The sequence below is a fragment of the Prorops nasuta genome, unplaced genomic scaffold (assembly GCF_024137725.1).
Source record: "Prorops nasuta isolate Cenicafe-Biocafe unplaced genomic scaffold, Cenicafe_Pnas_1.2 PNAS00005, whole genome shotgun sequence".
Taxonomy (NCBI): Eukaryota; Metazoa; Arthropoda; class Insecta; order Hymenoptera; family Bethylidae; genus Prorops; species Prorops nasuta.
In genome coordinates, this window is record NW_027116802.1 from 6,120,381 (window position 1) to 6,142,151 (window position 21,771).

The 21,771-nt window shown below is 44.8% G+C and overlaps 1 protein-coding gene across 1 annotated transcript; it reads right to left on the minus strand.

Moving 5' to 3' along the window:
* Positions 1 to 21,630, minus strand: LOC136773456 (uncharacterized). Its single transcript, XM_066727151.1, has 3 exons — positions 21,123 to 21,630; positions 16,365 to 17,165; positions 1 to 4,133 (listed from the first exon to the last, which is right to left on the minus strand). Exons 2-3 carry the CDS (start codon positions 17,158 to 17,160, stop codon positions 3,511 to 3,513), a joined length of 1,419 nt encoding a protein of 472 aa, XP_066583248.1. The 5' UTR covers positions 17,161 to 17,165; positions 21,123 to 21,630; the 3' UTR covers positions 1 to 3,510.
* Between the last annotated feature and the right edge of the window lie 141 nt (positions 21,631 to 21,771).

The following is a 21,771-nucleotide window of genomic DNA, read 5'->3' on the forward strand; positions in this document are numbered from 1 at the left end:
TTGGCACATTACAGAGAACTCACAGTTTTTTTCAAGACGAGCGAATGTCGATTTTTGGGGGATCGCGGCTGATACGACCGTTTCAAGGTCGTCTCACGGTTGCGAGGTATAAAAAATCAGAGCGCGAGCATCGATCGGGAGAGAGAGAGAGAGAAAGAGAGAGCTCTCCGCGATCCCCCCCTCCCTCCTTCTACGAGAAAACCGATATCAAGAGACACTATACTAGCGGTCCAGCTCAAGTTTAAAGCGTACCGTTCGGAGAACCATAAACGACGATGAGTAAAGACGATAGAAAAACTACTAAAAGAAATGAGGAAATGGTTGAAAACGAGATGAGGCGAGGTAATATAGCGTAGATCGGGTGAGGATGCTAGTTGCAATGTGTGAAATATATATATATATATATATATAGTATTTTATATGCAAAATTGCTGGCAACTCCTCTCGCGTGCCTTGGGGTCAGCACGTAGGGTACACGAGTGACCTTGAGAGAGAGGACTAGGCATCGTCGCCCAAACTGCGTTGCGTGAAAAAGTTTAATGTACGCATGCAAATGAGGAAAAAGAAAAAGACAATCGAGGATTAAGCTTATCTCGATTCTCACTTGGCAAGTGGTCGGGACCAATAAAATATTATATTGCCAGGTGGAACCGTCTACTTCGTTTACTTGCTACGTTCTTATCTATCATAGTATATATGTATACATTCGTATATAAAGAGCGGAAACTCTGTCCACCTCGATTCAGAATAGTATAAAAGGCTCCTCTAATTATTCACCATTATTATCTTAGACCGTTCGCCGATATATTATCGATCGGGATGTTGCAGCGAAAAGAGTTTCGATCGTTAAAATACAGGAATCGATCAAAAATAGTTTACTTGGCAGTTTCGCTTTTTCCCTCAACGTCGAAAATCATTCCTGAGAACGGTGGATTTAGTGAGTAATCGTTTATGCAATCCTATATATATGTATACATACACGTGTAGCTTCTAGGATCGTAAAAAAATCTACCCAAGCGAGTTGGAAAAATCTCTGGTCGCGAGTTTCGCGATTGGTCGTGCCTCAGGAAATTTTTCAGGGATGATTTTCTCAGCTTTGGGATACCGATCGATTTACTATATAGGATAAATTTAGCATAATAAGGCCTTCTCGTGTTTTTCCGAACGTAAAAATGAATTCGTGACGTCCGTTTGTTCACCTCTCGCATCCCGGCCCGTCTAGGACCGAGCTGCACGTGTTTTTGTGTCTCGCTATCAATACGTGTTACTTATATATAGTATATATATATGTATATATATATATATGTATACATGTATATGAATATATGTAAAGGTATCTACGTACTATATGAAGCACTTTAGTTGCGAATCAGGTTCTCTGTTCCTTAATCTAATCTAATTTGGCTCCTTCCGGAGACCTCTCTATCCTCCTATCTCGCTTCTCCCAATTTTCGTATTCGTGAAAAATCTGTAAAACGCCTTTCCCCTTTTGTAGCATTTTGCTTCTTATAAAATGTAAATATATATTTATAACTACAAGTGAATACTGTTACCTACAAATGTAATGAACACATTATTTTTTCTTCCCCCTTCTCGCTTGCACGACCACCGAAAAGAAAAAAAAGAACATTGGCTAATAATATGAGAAACCGTCTGAAATTGCGTTTGATGGTAGTTCAGATTTTTCCTCTCAATCTATCTCACTCCCCTTCTGTCTCCATTCTAATCATTCCCGAGTCCCGTTACGATCAAATGTGGTTCTTTATATATAATAATAGATCGAAGCTAAAAGTGATAACAATAATTAGTGATAACATTATTAGTCTTAACTATATAATCGTCTATATCTTTCACTGCGTAATCCGTAGACGTATACGGAATAATATTATATAGATTTACGCGTAAAGATATCGTTATATATATATATATATATTTATTTATATATTTATATGTATGTGCATGGTATAATGTACGTACATATAAATGTTTCTACGTAATCCTACATACTTAAGCGCGGATCAAAATGAACTTTATTTACATTTTAAAAACGAAAGAAAGAAAAAACCACACCGCGAAGTTTTCCCACACTTTTTCATAAAAATCTAGCGTGGAGGAATTGAGGCAAAAAAAGTCACAGAATATTGAGAGGGGGGGGGGGGGGTCATCAGTAGTAAATCGAGAGCACATCCCTTTGATACCAATCGGATTTCCTCTTCCTTCCTTCCCATTCCCCTATCGAACAATTCAAGATAAGTCATTTTATTGCACGCCTCGCTGTTTTAACCGGAAAAGAAGGAGCCCGAGAAGGAAGGAGGGTCCGACGAGAAGAATCGTATTAAAATGTTAAAAAGAGTTTTTCTCTCTCGGGCGGAGATGTACGAATCGGTAAAAACAAAACAAAATGAAAATGCGAAAATCCATCGCCCAATCCACGTGATTCTCATCCCCTCCTTAGGGCTGTCTCGGCTGTCTACAAGCGTCGTGCCAATCTATGCAATCTTTTTATTATACATATATATATATATATATATGTTCATATTACGTAATAAGTTTATGAAAGAAGAATTTGACCGGTGAGAGAAATAATCGCTCAGCGACTAACCAGTCCAGCATCGTTATATATTCACGAGGTACTATGTGAGCCTTGGGAAAGCTATGTATCACATAAGAATAGCTTAAGTTATGGCATACACTGTCGTCCCAAATTAGGCACCACGACCTAACGCAAAAACTAGCCTTGTTAATGCTTAATATCTTTCTATCGTATATATTTCTCTAAATTTATAATATATATATAGTAATTATAATAATAATAATAATATTAATATGCAAGAAAAGGAAATAATCAGGTTCTCGAAAGAAAAAGAAGAAAAAACATGTCCTATATACGCCTAAGCGATCTACCTGAGTGTACCAGACTCTCGGTGATGATGCAGCTCGAGAGATGGAGGACCTTCGAGCTCGCACCTATACGTGTCTGTTAGCGCGTGTGTGTGCGTGGCTGTGTATGGACACTTTCGCAGAATAGAGAGAACCCCAAGGAGGAACGAAGCGTTAGGCACCCGACGAATCCCTGGGCAGGCAGCATCGCGTCCTGGTACCTCTACCGGGGGAGAGCTCGAGAAACTCGAGGGGGTTGGCAGGTACATTCTTCGTCGATCGCGAAAGTTTAGCGTGAGGGACCGTGCGTGCGGAGAGGCGGTGCGTGTCGAGGGCGACGACGAGCCTGAAGGATTCGTGGTGAACGCCTCGCGGATGACGTCACTGCAGTTTGCGAGAATCGCGACGCAAGCTGGAGGCGGCCCGTGATTGGACGATGGTACTCTTAAGGGATGTGGCTGTCGATTTCGTAGTCAAGGTCACGTCGTTCTTCCCGAAGAATCTCGTCCGAAGCGCGTGCGGCGCTGAGCGCGGTGACGCAGCACCGGCGAGGGTTCCTCCCTTTCAAGGTCGCGCGGGTCTCGAGCGACGGAGGCGGCCTTGAAAGGCGAGGAGGAGGGTGCGAGGTCCTCAACGGTTCTGGGATCTCGCGAGGTCCCTCCTGAGATGGCTCAATCTGCTGCGAAGCTTCTCCTGCCGCCTCTGAAGGTCGTTCACTTTACCAAGGGTGTGTTCGCCGACTCTTCTGAGCCAGTCGCAGTACTTGGACGCTTTCCTCAGGATGGTGACCTTGGCTGCGCCCTCGTTGCACTCCACGTCGGGGATGAGGCGCCTGAGGTCGTCGAAGGAATGACGCAACTCTATCCTTCTGAGTCTCTCCATGTTGTTGTGCATGCTTCTCCTCTCGATCTCTGCCTCGGAATCGCTGGGGTTCCTCGCTTTCGTCCTACCCCTGCCGGCGTTCTTCCTCGGCGCCGCTGGAGTCTGCCTGGCACGTTTGGCAGGCTGACGTTGCTTCGACGTCGACGGGGCCGGCATGCCCGCCGCTGCCGCCGCCGCCGCTGCTGCCGCTGCTCGTCTCCTGGCAGCCACGGTCACGTTCGACGGGGGCCTTCCGCGTGGTCTCGGTGCTGGCTTCTCCTTGTACACCGTTTTCACGGTCGTCTGGTGCTGCTGCTGCTCCACTATGCTAGCCAGCGTTGGCAGTGCTAATCTGTTTGGCTTGTCGAACGTCACAACGTCTATTTCTTCCTCTGAAACAGCAAAATGCGGAATACTCTCTTTAATATGTATATCATACACGCGGTCTCCTCTAAATTTGCTAAATCACAGTGACATTGTATGTTCGCTATGCATATATATAGAACGAGAGATAAGAATGCAACTACGAGTAATTATTCCTATACTGACGTATATATGCCAGATAAATCGAGGAAAACAGTGATCGGTGTAAACGAAGGAAGCTCGTGTGAAGTTCTCAGACGAGAAAATTGGAATTTTTGTGCGGAGCTCGATCCAGCGTCGATAAGGACGCAGGAAGCGGGGAAACTTTGGATAGGAGGCGAAGGTCGTGACTTATCTCATAACTTCCTAGGTTATTATATGTGTGTATAATTGTTGACGCGTGACTTACGATCGAGAATGTGCAAAATACATGCATATAACTATATAGAGCCGGCTGCTTTTCCGCGAGCACGTGGAGAACTCGGCGGGATTCCGGGTGCGGCAAGAAAGTCGAGGAGGACGAGGCGCGTTCCATCGGACACTCGACACTCATATTCGTGGGCGTTTCAGCAACAACGGCGGCGCGTGTCATCCAGCGTGGCTGCTACAATCGCTGGAAATCCGGTCGGTCCAGATTCCGCGCTCGCACGGCTACACTAATAATTCCTAGCCAAGGACACGCGTCCGCGCGAGCGGCTCTGCGATTTTCACATCGCGCACGGAAAATTCGTTGAAAAAATTCCCTTTGCGTGTGTGTGCGTTGGGTGGACATTGCGAAATTCTCCCATCCTGCGCAGAGCGAGCTCGATTGGGAAAGTCGGACAATCGCTGAAAAATCCTCCGGCGGAATTTTCCTCGTTCGCGACGTCGCCGCGTGTTGCGCCGGTGAAAATTCGCCGTTCCAGGAAAAGCATCGCGAGTGCGCTGGCGTCTCCGCGGTGCTCTAGTCCTCGAAAATAGCACGGAAAAGCATTCCGCGTGAATTCGCAGACGCGGACCGCGCTACCGGGAAAAATCTGGTCCAGCAAAAAGCGAGTATTTCGGTCTGTCATAAACTCGACCGTAAGTTTTCCCAATTAATGGGCCTCCCGGCTGAAATAGAATTTTCCGGGAAAATCAATTTGCGAGGGTGGTCCGTGTACCATTGCATGCGTGTATTAATTGGTTCTTCGCTAATCGACCAAAGAACTGAGAAAATTCGTTATCCAAAGAAAGAGGGGGGGGGGGGGAAGATTTATCAACGAGTTCTGAATAGCAATCGAGCGACCTTTGGACTCGACCGGAAGTGGCGTCAGTGCGATTCTTAAATTGATTATATATATAGATTTGAAAAATAGGCAGCAGCACCGTTGCCGAAGAGCAGCCTTTGGTGAAAATGGGAAGCTTTGGTGGAACGAGGAAGAGAATTGGTCGGTCTGGCGACTCGTCACTGCGGCTCCACGTGCTTACTCGCCAGACACAAACGAGTTGGCTGGCCGGTGGCCAGGTCTGCTCCGGTGAAAAGGCGCGAAATTTCTATTAATATCGAGCAGCACCTAACTGAATTAGGAACCGGGCCTGAGGAATCGAGTTGCCCCGTGCTAGTTAGTGACTGGCGTGCGTCACGCTCCTCTTGTCATCGTGACACACGTGTGCGCGACCACCGAAATTCTCGGTTCGCCTCAATTCCGTCGATTAAGCGCGGGACCGCCTCAACCGTGACGCCCGCACCTCTCAAATTTCCTTAGAGCGCTAAACAGCTCTCCTAACCCACATACTACACTCGATTCCTATCCCTTCGCATTCGCCGCAATTTTATGCCAAACCTGCAGACACAACTGCAAAATCCTGAATAATCTATGCGACGAATTAATATTCCATGAGTCGAGCCACTCGACCGTCCGAAGGAGAAGAATTCAAGAATACCTTCGCGGTGATATGCCGAATGGAATCGAGCGATTGCAACATTTAAAATTCGATACCATCGGAAATTGAATTATCCAACGTAACATACTGGAGGAAAAGTTCGTAGAGAAATATCGAGTGGAGAGGATGCGAATATAGAAAATTAAACATCGAATGGCTTTATGTTACAGAAATAGAATGGTCGAGGAGAGAGGAGAGGAGAGGAAGAAAAGTTTGTCATATCGTAGAGAATGGAACGAGTTGCGTGAATCGCACGCGCGTGTTTCGTTATCGCGGTGGGAGGTTGCGGGAGGGGTCGGCGGCTTTGAAGGGGGCCGTGAGAGAGGAGTTGGAGGTTGGGAGTAGGGGAGGGGGGGGGAGAGAGGGAGGGAGACGAGAGAGCGTCAATTCGAGTGAGCACGTGCAACCGCGTAAGAGCGACCTTGGGGGTCAGTGCTCTCGGCGTAAGCAGGCCATAGTACTAGTACGTCGACGCGAATCGATCGACTCTCAACTTTGCTGGTTGGGATAGGCGACTGGTGAAAGAGCTCGAGGGGACCACGGGGGCTGCGGGGGCGGCTCGCCCGCCACTCGATATCGAACGCTCAGCTAACTGTCACGTGGGCCGCAAAATAGCCTGGCGGGAAATCTCTCTCTCTCTCTCTATCTCTCTATCCCTCCGCGAGCCTGTAACGTATCCCCACACATGCGACTTTTTCATCCCGAGCGACCCACGAGATATCCCGTGGTTCCCGTAACACCACGACCGCGTCATCCCCCCTCTTCTGGAATCGCATTTTCACCGAAAACCCAACCGAATCTCACTTTTTCACCTCTGACTCACCGATAATCCTTTAAACAACATATACATATAATAAAGTTGTATTGAAAAACTTATCGGAATTCGAAAATCTCGAATTTAGAGGTGTGTATCTCGTGTGGTTGTATTAATATTAGAATTTAGAGACCAACCGGACCACGCGCGAAGACTTTACAGGTTGTTCCTAAAGGTTCTTCGGTTTCGAAAGCTCCGAGGAGGATACTATATATAGTACCACTGTTAGACTAATTTATTTGCCCGTGGTTCCCTCGGACTATTAGAGCCGAAAATTCCAGGAATCTGGCGAGAGAGGGGCTTGGCCACACAATTGTATTAACACCTTCCGATGATGCTAATGCGAATTGGTAACATTACAGCGTTTGGTATATATAAACTGTAATTTAGCCGTGGGATTGGTTTGTAGAAGCACCGGGCGATGCAGGAAGCTGTGTCTAACTGTGCAATCCCCTTTCATCATCGTCATTGCCGCGAGAAAACATTGACTCTCGTTGTAAACGTTACACGCAGGGACATTACACGTTGCAAGGTGGGGCCATAAAAAATCCACCTTAAAGGGAGAACTCGAGCAAGTCTCGTGAATATAAAAACAGTTCATATACTACCGTCGAGGAATATGTAATAAGAGTCTTGATAAATTGGGGGTCAGAGTACTCGGGAATGTGGTCGTAACGAGTCGTTGAGGTCGCCGAGCCAAAACTATAATACGTACGTTTTAGCAGTTAAGATCGTTTGATGAAAGTCGAGAGGGTTTTTGGAAGGGCAGCGGAGGATGCCTGTCGAGCAGCGAAATGTCGTAAATAAGATAGTGCAGGGAACAGGTTCTCCAATTTTCAGCACCGACGCAATCACAGTTCTCCATTATACCAACGATATTCCAGCAGGGCCTCGTAAATTTCGCCATCAGAAATCAAACGACTCATCGTCCATGACCTACGAACTCCTACCTCGAAGCTCGTTCCTTCCAACTCGGCTCGATTACGCTTCGTTTTCTTTCGTCAAAATTAAGCCATTCGCACACTCTACACCAAGCTCTCTTCTTCTAATCTCCACAGATAGCCTTCTCGTATTCTTCCACCACAGATAAACACTGTGCTTATTATTCGTTATTTAACGTTAAACAGAAGCGTACTGGGATATAGCTCGTTGCGATCGGTGTCTATATATATATATATATATATATACGAATAGTACTTCGTATAGAGGTCAACAACAGGAGCGTCATCTCTGCCCCTCCGGTACTCTGTCAATCATCGAGTCGTGGGACCACCTCTCCATAACCGACAAGCCGAAAGAAAAATGTGAAGAAAAAGGGTAATCGGAAAGAAAATAGCGGGAACACAAAGGATCGAAATCATTTAAACTCGATAAGCAATAAATTTGATTGGTAATAAATCATCCGAACAAAAAGAGAACTATCGCGTGCTAATCTCAAGAGATCCATTTCCTCTTGTTCCACGGCAGATAAAGTTTGTTTATTATTCGTTATTGAACGCTGCAACAAGATAATAGGATAGCTCCTTGTGATCGATGTCTACGAGTATAGTTTGATAGGTCGACGACGAGAGCCTCCTCCCGCTCCTCCCCCAGTCCTCCATCGATCCTCCAGTTGTAAGGATGATAACAAAGAGAACCAATGAACCAGATCGAGATAACGGGAACGTATTAAGTTCCCGTTGTGACAAATTCCGATGTGCAAAAAGTCCATCGTGTCGTTGTTGACCTTTCGACCAAACGCTCGCTTGTCGAGAAACAAGGACGGTCCTGCGGATGAGTGAATGAATTAATAATTGAATACCGAGATGGTCCTCCGGGTGAAACCGGAAGCGTGATATCCAACGCGTCCTACACACGCGTAAAAGAGACTAGGACCTTGAATTTCGACTTCTTTCCGGGACAAAATCTTGCTTTTTGGTTGAAACGGTAGATTACTGACAGCGATAGGGTGTGTAACTTGATATTAGAGGTTAGGTTCTTATGAATGAAAGCTTAGATTTGCGCTGGTGGGGAGGGGGTATCGTTGTAGGAATTGCGAAGTATTGGACGTTGGATTCTGCCCACGCTTTGGTTCGCGTCACTCTTTCAGAAAGCGTGCGAGAGTAGGGAGGGGAAGGGGGAGATTTCCTGTATAGCCGACTGTGGAGCGCGGAAGTGCAGCGTACAAAGTGGATCAAATGGACGCCTCCGCTAACACGCGAGCGCCAGTAGAAAGGATGAGAGGGCGTCAAACACCTTCGGGTTCTGCGCCGAGTCTGCGCACTGCACGCTTTTCCTTCTTTGGTGCCTCGCCAGCCTTCCGGATATGGACAGCGGCAGCTTTTTCGGACAATAAAATTTTCCACGCGAGTCTCGGGGCTTTCTAGGAATCTCGCCGAAACTCTATAAGGATTCTCGCCTCTTTGTTATATATTATATATATAATTCAGGATTTTATATATATATTTATATATATATATATATATGTATATGCGACGCTCGTTGGTAGTCGTGGTGAACTTGGAAGTAAAATTATAAAACACCGTGGAAAGAGGAGGAGGGGGGGGGGGAGAGAGAAAAAGGAAAAGGAAGGATGCAATAGCGCGTTCGGAGGGCACTCCTAGGGATAGTTGACCCGTCGAGAGTTTCTTATTGCATTTCTGATTCGAGGCGGCGTGCCAGACCATTCTCGCCTCTCTCGGATCGAAGGAGAGAGGACTGAGAGGACTGGCGACGATTTCCTCCTCTCCCCTTCAGCCAACTGGCATTTCCCGTGAGTCAATCGATGATGCACTCCGGCGTGCCAAGCCAACCGTCCTCAAACGGACTCTCCTAGTCGCGCGAGCGCTGCTATAACTACTCCAACCAACGTGTGCGCGCTTGCAAATTTTACACTTCGGCTCCAGTTCACCCACGCGCGCCGCGATCCAACTTCATTCTCCCACAGTTACGTCAGCAAAATTACGTCATTTTCCGGAAAATCCTCTCTAACGTTATAATTACAATTTCCCGCCGATGACTAGAAAACATTTTTCTAGCACAATTTCTCCGAGGGAAATTTTCATAGTTATTCGACGGAGGAATGGAATGTATATATATAGGAGGACATATATGTATATACAAGATAGCGAGGATGAGGAGGAGGAGGAGGAGGAGAAGGAAGGAGTTTTTTGGATTTTTTTCAGCTTTCGTGGAAGGAAAGAGAAAGGCGGGGCTAGGCAGTGGAAGAAAAAACATTCCGGAGGAGCTCGTCAGTGGTGCCGGTCGACATTCTCAAATCAGGTTTTGCCGGTCTGACATTTCGGCGCTCGGCTAATTTATGGCGCGAGTGCCAAGGCGCACTGGATCTCCTCCACCATTGCAGCCATTTTCCTCTTCCCACTTCTCTTCCTCTCTCTCTCTCTCTCTCTCTCTCTCTTTTCACTATACTACTCGCCAAAACTTTTCGCGCCATTTTTCCTCAATAAAAGTTCAAGTGGATAAAAGTCAAGGTCAAGGTTGTTTCCGAATTGGGAGGTTGTGGTTCATGGATTTCTCTTTTCTCTCGGCAAAGGCCGAGAATGGGAGTGGAAAATTTTGGCAAAGTTCGGGAGAAAGCTCGGTGCAAGCGACCCTTGCATCGGTTACCAAGTCATTTAACCGCTCTCCCACACGGAGGAAGTTAATGGATGAATGAATTGCGTCATCGCGGGGATGCGCTTTTGCGTACACTCCCTGCATAAAAATAGAAGCCTCAAAGCCAAAATATTTTTACGATCGGTTCATTCACGAAGACGGAAATAGGCTGCTCTCGCGAGAAATTTTTCGACCACTCTTATATTTTCGTGAAAAATTGCATTTTAATCAAATGGATTATTGTATATACATATATTTAGGACTGGAAAAGTGTTTAATTTCGCAAGATAAATTAATGTATATTTTCAATTATATTATTCCATGTAAGTGGAATGTTAAATAGCTATAGGACCCGAAGCAAACTCCACTCATTGTACAAGAAGAGATTTTGCAACGATAGGAGAGAGATATGCGTAACTCTTTGCATGGTGAAATCAAGGCTGGATAATGGAATAATGGAGTTTTATTAAATTTTCTTTCCTCGACCTTTTCATTATTCCTACAAAACACGTTTACACTGAATCAATCAAGCGCGTGCACTCGGATACCCCACTGGATCGACAGCTGAGTTTAAAAAATGTCCTTTCACACAAATGTTAATTTTCTTAGATATATATATATATATACACATGCACACCGAATGTTTCAGAAGTCGTTTGTGTGTCTGAAATCGAAACTAACTTTGGGACATAGAATCACGCGCGGCTCGCCCCTTGAATTCCAGAATCGAACGCAGCGTACATTTTTATTTCTCGATCGCGAGAGTTTTCCAGGAATCGTTCATTTGCATCGGGAAAGAAATCGATTTACGGTTACCGAGTGAAAATCTTCCACGAGCTGTTCTTCGTAAGCGAGCAACGATAATGTTAGAAAATAAATCCCAATTGTATAGGTTGTAAAACGGTTAATTTATTCACGCGCGAACTCATTGTTTATTATCAATTTCCTTGGAAAGGGGAAATGAGGAAAATCTAGGAAAATCCATAGGATCTGAAATGCTAGACTTCAAGGAGATACACGATCGGGATGGACGCACGAGGAGATGCTGGAATAAGTTTGGGACTAAACGATTCTGACGGTATAAAAAAAAAAGTCCCGGTTGCACAGATTGTAAAACAGTTAATTTATTCGCGTGCGAGCTTCTATGCTTACTATAATGAATTTGCTTGGCAAGGAAAAATGAGGAAAACTGCAGACAAATCCATTGGATTTGAAATGCCAGGTTTCAAGGATACATACAAATGGATAAGAATCGAGATGGATGTATGAGGAGAAGCTGGAATAAGTTTGGGATGAAAAAATTCTAACTGATCACCTGTCCCTTCGGGGGTTTCGAGGAAAACCCCTGAAGAAACTCAAGCGGAGCCGCACATTCTAATTTCTACTTCAGCAATTCTTGCCTGACCACTGGTAGCTCGAGGCCAGCTTTAATCTCAACGATTGATCATTCGGCACACGATGGTCATTTCATATCGAGAAAGTTCAGCCTCTCGAATGAATAAACTCCATCCACCGAGTGAATTATTAAGCTTAATTATCAAAATTTACGAGAAAATCTCGAGTAACTCTCCTATACGAATCAACTACGGTACCGAGCACGAGTGAAACGTGAATGAACAGGAAGAAAATTCCAATAAACTATATCCTACATAGTTAAGATAAAAAAAAAATCTCACATAAATATAATATCATTTCGAGATTATCGCGCGTAACTTGTTTTGCAGCTACGATATATAGTTCGATAAAAATTGGGGGAAAAATGATCGATTATAAAAGTCCGTTGAACACGAGTGGATTTTGCTCGTGGTAAAATCCACACGACACGCGTCGACTGACTAAGCAAAATACTTTTATCATTCCGCGTAAGAGTCGTAAGTCATTACGCATTCTGGCACCAGCGCGCTGACGATAAACAGTCGCCCCCCCCCCCCCCTCCTCTTCGCGCCGTCCGTACATACGACAACGATCGACGGCGATGCACGACGCGGGAACTTTGAGCGAGTTTCGCCAAAGCCAGGCAAAGCGCCAACTTCGCTTGCTTAGCGCCGTCAATTACGTAAAACCACGTAAAAGCGAGGAAGCACGCGCGCCGATTACATTCTGCTTTGGTTTCTCAAACCACTCGCGGTTACTCTAGTCTGCCTTATCGCTTCTTTCTGCCCATGTATTTCCTTCGATCGCCGCTCTTTAACTCATCGTAGGTTTCGTCTATTTCCATCGCGTCAATGACCACAAAGAGAGAGAGAGAGAGAGAGGAGCCAAATAGTAAAAAGAAAAAATTCAACGAACCTCCTCGTAAATTCGCGCTCACCGCTCAATTATCTCCAATGATTTTTCGATCGACGAAGAAATTTCGAAGGAATTGGAGGAAAAGTGGCTGTGGACGAGGCAGAAGGGCCCGCGAGAATCGTAATGCAGCACTGGAGGCGACTAGCAGCTAGCAGCGCGAATGGCAAAAAGGCTTAACCGCATTCCGGCGACCATTTAATAAAGCGGCGGTTGGTTGCTTGGTCAACGGTGGCTGCTGTTCTCCGCTGTGCTGTTCTCCACTCCTGCGACGAGGCGAACGCGCGGCTCACCGACAGAGAGAGAGAGAGAGAGAGACGTCGACGACGCCGTCGGAAGCGTCGACTTATCACGTCATCCATGAAACATCGAACAAGAGTGACCTTGAAATTACCGAGCAAACGCCGTGGTTACTTTCTTTTGAAATTTTTCGTCTTCCAGTATATGTACCCCGTGTGCTCTCTGACGTAATGGTAATATATAGCATGTATATTGAACGCGAGTCTAATTGAATGAATAAAGAAACTTCCCTAGCTCCGACGCGGAAGATCCACTCGTAGCTGTTGCAACGCGGTAATTGACCGGTCAGGTATCGCACACGTCACGTCTAGCATGACGCGACTTTGCTAAACGTCGCCAACGTTACATCTATAAAAGCTAGAGGCACGCTCGCGTTCATCCAGATAAACTCCTCTGGCGAACGGGACTCGAGACGCATCATTGAAATTCCTAATAGCCGAATTGCTTTCGTTTGGCAGATCAACCTCCACTTTTCAAGTGTCCCGATGGAATCAATATTTTGCTTGGAGTGAATCTTGTGATTTTTAACGAGACTTTTTTTCTGCCCGATCTTTGTTGTCTCGATCCATAGAGCCCGTGTTTACATTCGAGGACCGAGCTGTTTTATTGACCTGGCTGTTTACCCTTGGTCCAAACAGACCAGTCAATTGTCCCAATTGCAAGAAATGTGATTTCAAAACGCGAAGGCTGTGTTATTGTACGTTATTCAATTATTCTTGCATATCCGGTCGCACGCGCCTCGTCTTTTTTTTCTTTTTTTTTTATTAAATGTATACTTTGACGACGAGGAAGTATTATCGTATTGTGAAAAAGTGCTTTAAGATTTATCACTATGTAGACTCGAAGAACCGATGCATAATAAAAGTTATATACATCGACGTAACTCGATTAACGAAAGTGAGATAATAAAACGAATTTTAATGATACTCCTCGATCCACCTCAGTCCGTATAATTGTCGTTAAAAATTTCAAAGCAAAGATTTGCAAACCTTGGCACGAATCGATCCTGATGTAACAATCGGTTGCTCCGCGGATTCTTTTCGCTCGCTGCGACCGGCCGGTTGTGTTTGCAATTAAATCGCATTTATTCGCGAGTAACCTTCGCTAACATTGACACGGAATGGTAAGAAACGCAGAGTGGAGTATCGATTATTCCCGACGAGGGAATAATGCAATAAACGTTATTTGCCAAGCCATCGAGACACGCATAAATTTTCATCGGAATAAAATGCCTCGACCAGGAATCTCCAGCGTAAAACCAATAAGAGTCATATTCTTCGGCGTAAAATTAATATTGAGAATTCCTTAAAAAAAAGAAAAAAAGTGGGGAGGAGAGAGAGAAATTCAATTGGCGATTGATGGAGATTACGTGCATTTTTCTTCCCTGCAAATCCCATAATATACTATATCTCTCGAGCCTTTCTACATAGATTTCCACCAAGATTAAAATAGTCGGCAGAAAATGCATTGCACCACATGGCGACACTGGCGCGACTCTCGCGATTCGCATTCGTCGACTCGAGCACGCGAGTCTATCTATATTTACGAGTTTTCCCTCCATCCACACACGAGTCTCCTCTCTCTTATACCGATACACGAGCAATCGACTAAAGTCTCTTCCAGGAAAATCCTCCAATGGATTCGACCATCCGATTGATCCAAAATCAATGTTCTTTTTAATTTTATTAAAATTATAACGTCTCTTCCACAACAGGCTGTTTGATCAACGAAATCGTTGTTTCAGGAAACGATATTTGATACTCGAGGAGTTTCATGGATCTAGTGTATATAGAAATGTGTGAAATGTGAATGCAAAGATGGCTCCAACTCGGTTTGTCTAGCGCAAAGCGCTGGTATACACGCTTAAATTAAAACTGGCAGAGAGGGGGTTTAGAGGGGGAAGGGGGGGAGGTACTGGTGTAAGCGTGGCATGGAGGATGCAACGGAGTAAATGCGCGCACGTGACCCAGACGCGTATGTCGTGGTTTGTAGCATGATTACATACCAACGCTACGAATCAAGCACTGAAGCACGTTCTCTTCCACCCCCCCCCCTCCTCCTCCCTCTCCCTCTCACTGTCTCCCTCATCTTTTTACCTCGAAAAAACGTTCGCTTGAATTATAGTTTAATTGCGATTGTGGCAACGCCATTATTCACGCGGTGAGACAGGGAAGATGAAAGTGAAAGTACGCCCGAATCGGACACCTTCGATTTTTATCCCCCCCTCCCCTCCCCCTCCCCCTCGAACCAGCAGAGAACTCGCTATCAAAATCAGAATCTTATCATCGTCCATGAAACTCTCGTGAAACTGAGACATTATCGTATAGCTCGTTCGCGAAACCTTAAGAAACTCGTGAAACTCGAGCGTGAAATTTCTAAGGATTTACGAGGCTCGACGAATCCATCGCTAATATGGTAAACGTGCGATAATTGAATTTCTTCGATATATTCGACGAGGAGCGAGAGGGGAGGCTGGAGGGGCAAAAAGATTGACTTTAACGATCATCGCTCGCTCGGCGGGGTGGCCATTGAAAAACTCGATTAAAATGTGATATTTACAACTGGGAGAGAAACAAAACAGCTGGAAAAACTTTAACGACTCGAGAGATAAGATTGTGGAGGGGGAGGGGGGGGGGGGGTAAGGAACGGTCCAGGGACTCGTTGCGACTAGACGAGGAAGTGAGTCGCGCGTATCGAGGGGGGAGAAAAAATTCTCACGGTGGCTTCCTTTGAATAAATCAAAGTGGAGGACACGCTGGTATATCGACCTCGGACAGAAACTCGTTTCTCGACCGATGACGAATAATCCGGGGTCCGATTAGCATACTGATGCGGGTATATACACGAAAAATTCGACCAACTGGCAGCTCGCTCTCGCCAATTGCACGCGAGGAGCTGCTGCCGCCAGGACACGCGTCTGACCCTGAACGACTCGAGAGGCAAAGTGTATTATAGGCGAGCGAAGATTCATTCATCGCGGGACTCTCGAGGATTCGAAGAAGCACTCGATCGCGTCGCATCATCGTCCCTCCACTCTATTTTCATTCCCAACAATAGCTCTCCGGCCCATTGGATTCGCTATTTCTGCTCTCGTCCTCGTCGATAAACTGCTACGATCGTTCTTCTCCAAATCCACTTACACTTTTATTTATATATATATATAGTATACATGTGTGTATTTGTGTGCATAATTCTCCGAAGGAATAAATTCTGACAAAGTCAACAACGGAACTATGAATTGGAAATTTTTACGTTCGACTTGCAAGGTTGATAAGAGATTAGAAAAATAAATAAAAAGCTGATCGATGCTACGAGAAATCTAGCTAGAGCAATAAGAGTGCAGGGAATAAGAAACACTCACCGGAATCCGAGGGCGTCTGTATTCCAAGCTGTTTACCCTTCTTCGTGGGCTGGTTGATGTGATAACAGTGATCACTAAGCGTAGTCCTGAGATTGTTTTGCTTGGCGCCTGTAGGAGTCTGCTCCTGCTTCCACTTCTCGAATAATTTCGTCCTGATTTGTTGGCCGGTCACCTCACTAACCGGGAAAGCTCTGGCGGACATATATTCGCCTAATTTGTCGTTGATGCAGACTTGGTCGTGTTTGAAGATTGGAACTTCCTCCTCGCATTCCGTCTCGGAGGCGGATGTTTGCGGTGTTTCCGGTCTGACGCCATCGGGGCTATTGGCGAGTCCTTTGATTTTTCTGTCCGGTTGCTGTGGTTTCTGTCGCTCCTGCGTCACTTGGGTCTCTTGTTGCATCGATGCTTGCTGATGATGATGCTGATGCTGCTGTTGTTGTTGGTGCTGATGACCACAGGTGGTTTTCGAGGAGCAAGCTCTCGAGATGAGGAGGCTTCTGCCGGCTGCGACCTTCTTGTGAACCTGAAGATCCTGCTTAGCCGGTAGTGTCCTGTTGTGTTCTTTGCTGATGCAAAGTCCAGCCCACATGCAGTCGTGGTGACGAATCTCGCTGGACTCCTGGGCAAGGATTTTCTGCTCTGGGAACACATCGGCGAGGAAGCCATCGTCGGCTGCTCTGTCGAATGTGTAAGCGTCCAGTGGCACGTCCAAATCAAACTTCTTCCAGATGTCGTCGGACACGACCGTGCCGTCCATGAGGGGCATGTCCGGATAGTCCCAAACCGCTACCGGCATCTTCCCTGAAACCCACACAACAACGGATCTTTTATTTCAAAATCCTTCTTTCCTTCCCAAATTTTCGCAAATCCCCCCTTTCCCTCTTCTGGGTCCTCGTTCTTGTACCTGAGATATACCAACGGGATTTTACATTCGTATTCTATATATATATAGTATGTTGCTTCGAACACCGTTATTTAATTCTGCAGAATTTTTGCAGCAAAACGAGATTTTATCGTGCTTATGTAAAGGTGAGGAAAAATTGCGCGCGATTATCTTTAATTATGGTGAATCTGTAGGGATATTTGTATGGGCTATCTGGTGGAATCTCGAATATTTCAATGAAGGAGGACGTTTCCTCGCTTTTGTTACACGATATTGGTCGCCGGCTTACAAAACATGTCGCAACAACGTATCGCGGGAATCACCGGGGTAATACATATACATATATATATATATATATATATATATATATATATACACAGTCAATGCCTTGAAAATATAGTAATAATGTATGAATAGTACTCTCAACGGCCTCGCGTGAGCGATGAGCGCATTAAAAATAGACAGCCTCCGCTATTATAGACTTCCCCGACTTTGCACGACATTTTTTCATGCCCGATTAGGAAGATGCCAGAAGTCACTGTGTCACTGGGTACATCCGACCAACGTTTTTGCAATGCGCGTTGCACGTGTTCTAAAAAACGTTAATAATCGCGATGGAACGACGCCGATTGATTTTTATCCATTTTACTTTTTCTCCTTTTAAATATTTAGCAATAATTCACGACAAAAATTCGATATTCGTGACGTCATTAGGTATATTTAACTTTGCTTCTTTCAATATACTTTACTCGTTCATTAAATGAAACCTCGTGATAGTCGATAAAAAGATTCTAATCAAAAATTTAAATAATCCAAGTTTTTCTTCACTCTCATCGATACACGCTACAAATTTTCTCTTTCAAAAACGTAGGATTCTTTTGAAAGATTCGAGCGATATTCTCGATGGAAATTCGTTATCCGCGATGTCTTCGGTCGTTAATAAATCAAAGGCCAAACATCGGCAAGGTTAAATCTATTCAATGGCTAAGCAGTTTTTCTTTTGCTTGCACAACCGTTACCCACTTTTTGCAGACCAAGCATAAGCAGCGAGCGCGCGCGCGCGCGCGCCCATATAGCAAGCCTTATAATATTCGTTCACGCTACATTGTACCCGAACCCAATTTTCATCGCACGACCCTTCACACCGGATTTCAAAAGAGAAACACCGATGATTTATTAAGGAATCTGGATCGTAGGATTTTCTCCGTCTCTCTCTAGCAACAGATTTTCCAAGTACCCCCCCCTCCCCTCCCCCCGTTTTCTTATAGCTAGAAAAGAGAAAATTTCGTGGATTTCCTGACGCATCGAACTTGGCGCCACACGCCAATCCGTACCATTAACTGGTACTTCTCGTCTAGGAATGAATCATTTGACCGGATGATTTTTCTCTCCGACTACTATTTCCATTCATGAATCACTCGCGAGGCGCGCCGGAAAAATAACCCGTGCAACTAATTGTGTTCAATCGCTCCTTCGTTTAATTCTACTATTAAATGGACCCAGTTGAATCGTAGAGTTTTCGATTCATTCCTTTATTTACCTTAGGCTATTTTTCTGTTTGCTTTGATAACTCGATGAAAAATAGGGAGAGAAAGGGCAGAAAAAACCATAACAATAGCTCGTTACAGGCTGTTATAAATTATCTTACAGCGTTTTGTCAGTTTAATAACGAAAAATAAGGGATGGAGGTTAAAAAACGAGAGCGCGTCTTGGAAGAAAAAGAATAAGTTTCACGGTAAACACGCTTAGAGGGGGGAGGGGAGGGGGGGGGGGTCTGCGCGCCCCGGTGAAGGATAACGGGGAACAAAGGAAAGTTAGGATTCGGGGATTATCTTTGGAAGAGCACATCGGCTTTAAGAAAATCGTTGCAAGATGTCTGGGCGAAAAGTCTCGTGCGGAAAGCGCAAAGGGAAAAGAGGAGAGGGGGGGGGGATGTGCCGAGTCTTTGGCCCTTTGTGAATTGCCAGGCCGTGAAGCACAAGAAGGCGCTTTACCGAAAAACAATGTTACATTAGAGTTTCCCCTTGCCGTGGGACTCTGGCTGAGGAGGGGGGAAGATCATGGATCAGCTTGTTCCAAGAGCGGCCTTGAACCAAGACAGTGGGAAAAAAAGATAAACTCGCTAAATCGTCCCGAGGCCAGAACACCCGGGCCGCGTGTGTTTGGTGTGAAAAAGAAGGAGGTAGGTAAACATTGCAAGGTACGACGAGAGGAAGAAAAATCAATCGGCGTTGTGCCCTTCCCGTTACGAAGATTGTACTCACGGGCCGCAGTGTTTGCGACCGTAGCAATCGTTTGAAATCCAAATCGTGCGTAAAACTATTTTAATCTCGATGGATTATACTTTCATAATGCAGTTCTCGTTGTTCGAGAGAATGTCAATATGTTTACGGTAAACAAGAGGGTCGACTGGAGGTCGACGCGTGTCAATTTACAAAACAAACTTCACGAGACTCGTAGAAAAAATTAAACGTTCAATCGAAGGGAGCAAAGCTTATACTTTCTTCAGCATTTTTTTTAATCCGTACTTGAGGATAATAATGTATGTACATGTGTGTGTGTGTATATATATATATATATATATATATATATATATACAGGGTTTTTTGTAATCTCAAGCTGTCAAGTGAAGTTTATATACGTACTGGGGTATATTATATTGGTAGAAGCGTCTATTATTGGAGAGAGGAGAGGATACACGCACACGAGTTTTCCCGTTCCTCTTCCAAAGTCGTTTCAGTGAATTTCAGACGAAATCTCTGTTGTTGGAGAAAATCTAGAGGTGATCTGATAAAGGAACCGCTTTCAATCTTAACTTTCTTGAGGCTGATACCTCGTCTACCAGCGCACGTTTTTTTCCCTCCTCCTCCTCCTTCTTCCTCTACCCACACATTCGAGAGAGTCCGAACCGGTTCAACTTTAGACCGATCCGGCTTCGGTTTCTGTCAAACCTTATCTGCCAAACGTTTAACGAGTCCGAAAGCTTTTCTATTAGTTGTATTAATTACTTGGACACGCGACAAATTCTCCCTAAACTTGGACACAGTTGCGTTGAAAAACCGGAGAGAGAGATATATATTTATACTGCACGAGTTGTTTATAATGGAACGATATTGAACAACGTTGAGCAACATTGTGCAGTCGCTTATTGTACGTTATACGGTAGTTATACAATGTTGAGCAATAGCGCGCGACAACTGCCAATAAACTGGTACACGCTAGGATTAATCGAAAAATTAACAAGTTCTCCAAAGGATTAAAAAGCTAATCGAAGAAAGCGAGAAAAGTATTCGTTACGATCAATTCTCAGTTTTTACGAGAGACTCGATCGATATTATTCTTGGAACAAGTTAATCTATTCGATTGATAAAAACTAAAAATACGCGAGACGAACCGAATAGTGTCTCGTCGTTAAAAGATTGCTCGCGGAAACACAGGAAACGCGTTAAAAATATTTGGATAGCAAAAAAAAAGTTAATCTATTAGTAGACTCGGTACTGAAGCACAATGACTACGCCCATTTAAAGATTCACGTGACGCCGGTTTGTTTCTACTATTTTTCACAACAACTCTGTATTCACGTAAAATCTATTGGTTTGTTTAGTTGATCACAAGAATTTCACAAAATTTCCAGTCGAGCTAAAAATACGCGATATTAACAAGAAAATTGAAAATATTCAATGGGAAAAATTCTCGACAAAGATTCGTCTCAACACTGCGACGATAGATGGTCTTGAAGAGGGTAGAGAAAACTGGCTTGAAAGGTTTGTCAATGGATAGGAAAATATTAATTGGTGAGTTTTGAAACAAAAAAAAACATGGCAAAATAAACAAAAACAGAGACATGTAGAAATAAATAGGGAGAAAAGAAATACCTGACAGCTGGCTCGTGTAGTAATCCAAAAGAGAGGTAGTTTTCACTGATGAACTCACTTTGGCGCGAATTCGAATGTCGCGGCAAAATCCACCGACACAAAAAAGTATCTTGGAGAAAAAGTCCTTAGAGCAGAAAAAAGCTTCTTCTTCCGTAAATGCACAGAGAAAAACCAAGTTCTAGGCAAAAGCGCGAAAATGCGGATGTGCCGTAGCGCGAATCCCGGTTAGTATCGGGTTTCAACGAACTGGCAACTGGATCGGATTTGCCAATGGATTTCCAGATATCCCGAAGAGACTTGGTTGGGATTTCCGGAAAAAGGAAAGGAAATTAGACTGCTCGTATAGGCTCGGTTCCACGTTTCCGTTTATCGAGGAATTGTAAACTGGGAATAGTGGAGAAGACAGAATGCAAGATGAATTTCATTCTTGATGAAAAAGGCGGTGGCCGATTTTCCTCTCTTTCCACGTGCACAGCGGTCTCTCTGCAATGATCCGTCTGAACTTTCAGGCCGGTTAAAGGCGACTGAACTGCGATGCTCGCGCGCCTTCCATCTTTCCTTGACGTGCCCACCACGCCGGAGACCCGGCGTCAGTACCGTACCACTGGCGTCGGACCCCTCCCCACCAAAATTTATTTCCAATACCCCA

What these genes read in the sequence shown, in the direction of transcription:
- LOC136773456 (XM_066727151.1), bottom strand. Translation starts at nt 17,160, where the DNA reads ATGCCGGTAGCGGTTTGGGACTATCCGGACATGCCCCTCATGGACGGC. An exon ending in ACAGACGCCCTCGGATTCCG is followed by an intron (nt 4,134 to 16,364) that starts GTGAGTGTTTCT and finishes TTGCTGTTTCAG; the next exon opens with AGGAAGAAATAGACGTTGTG.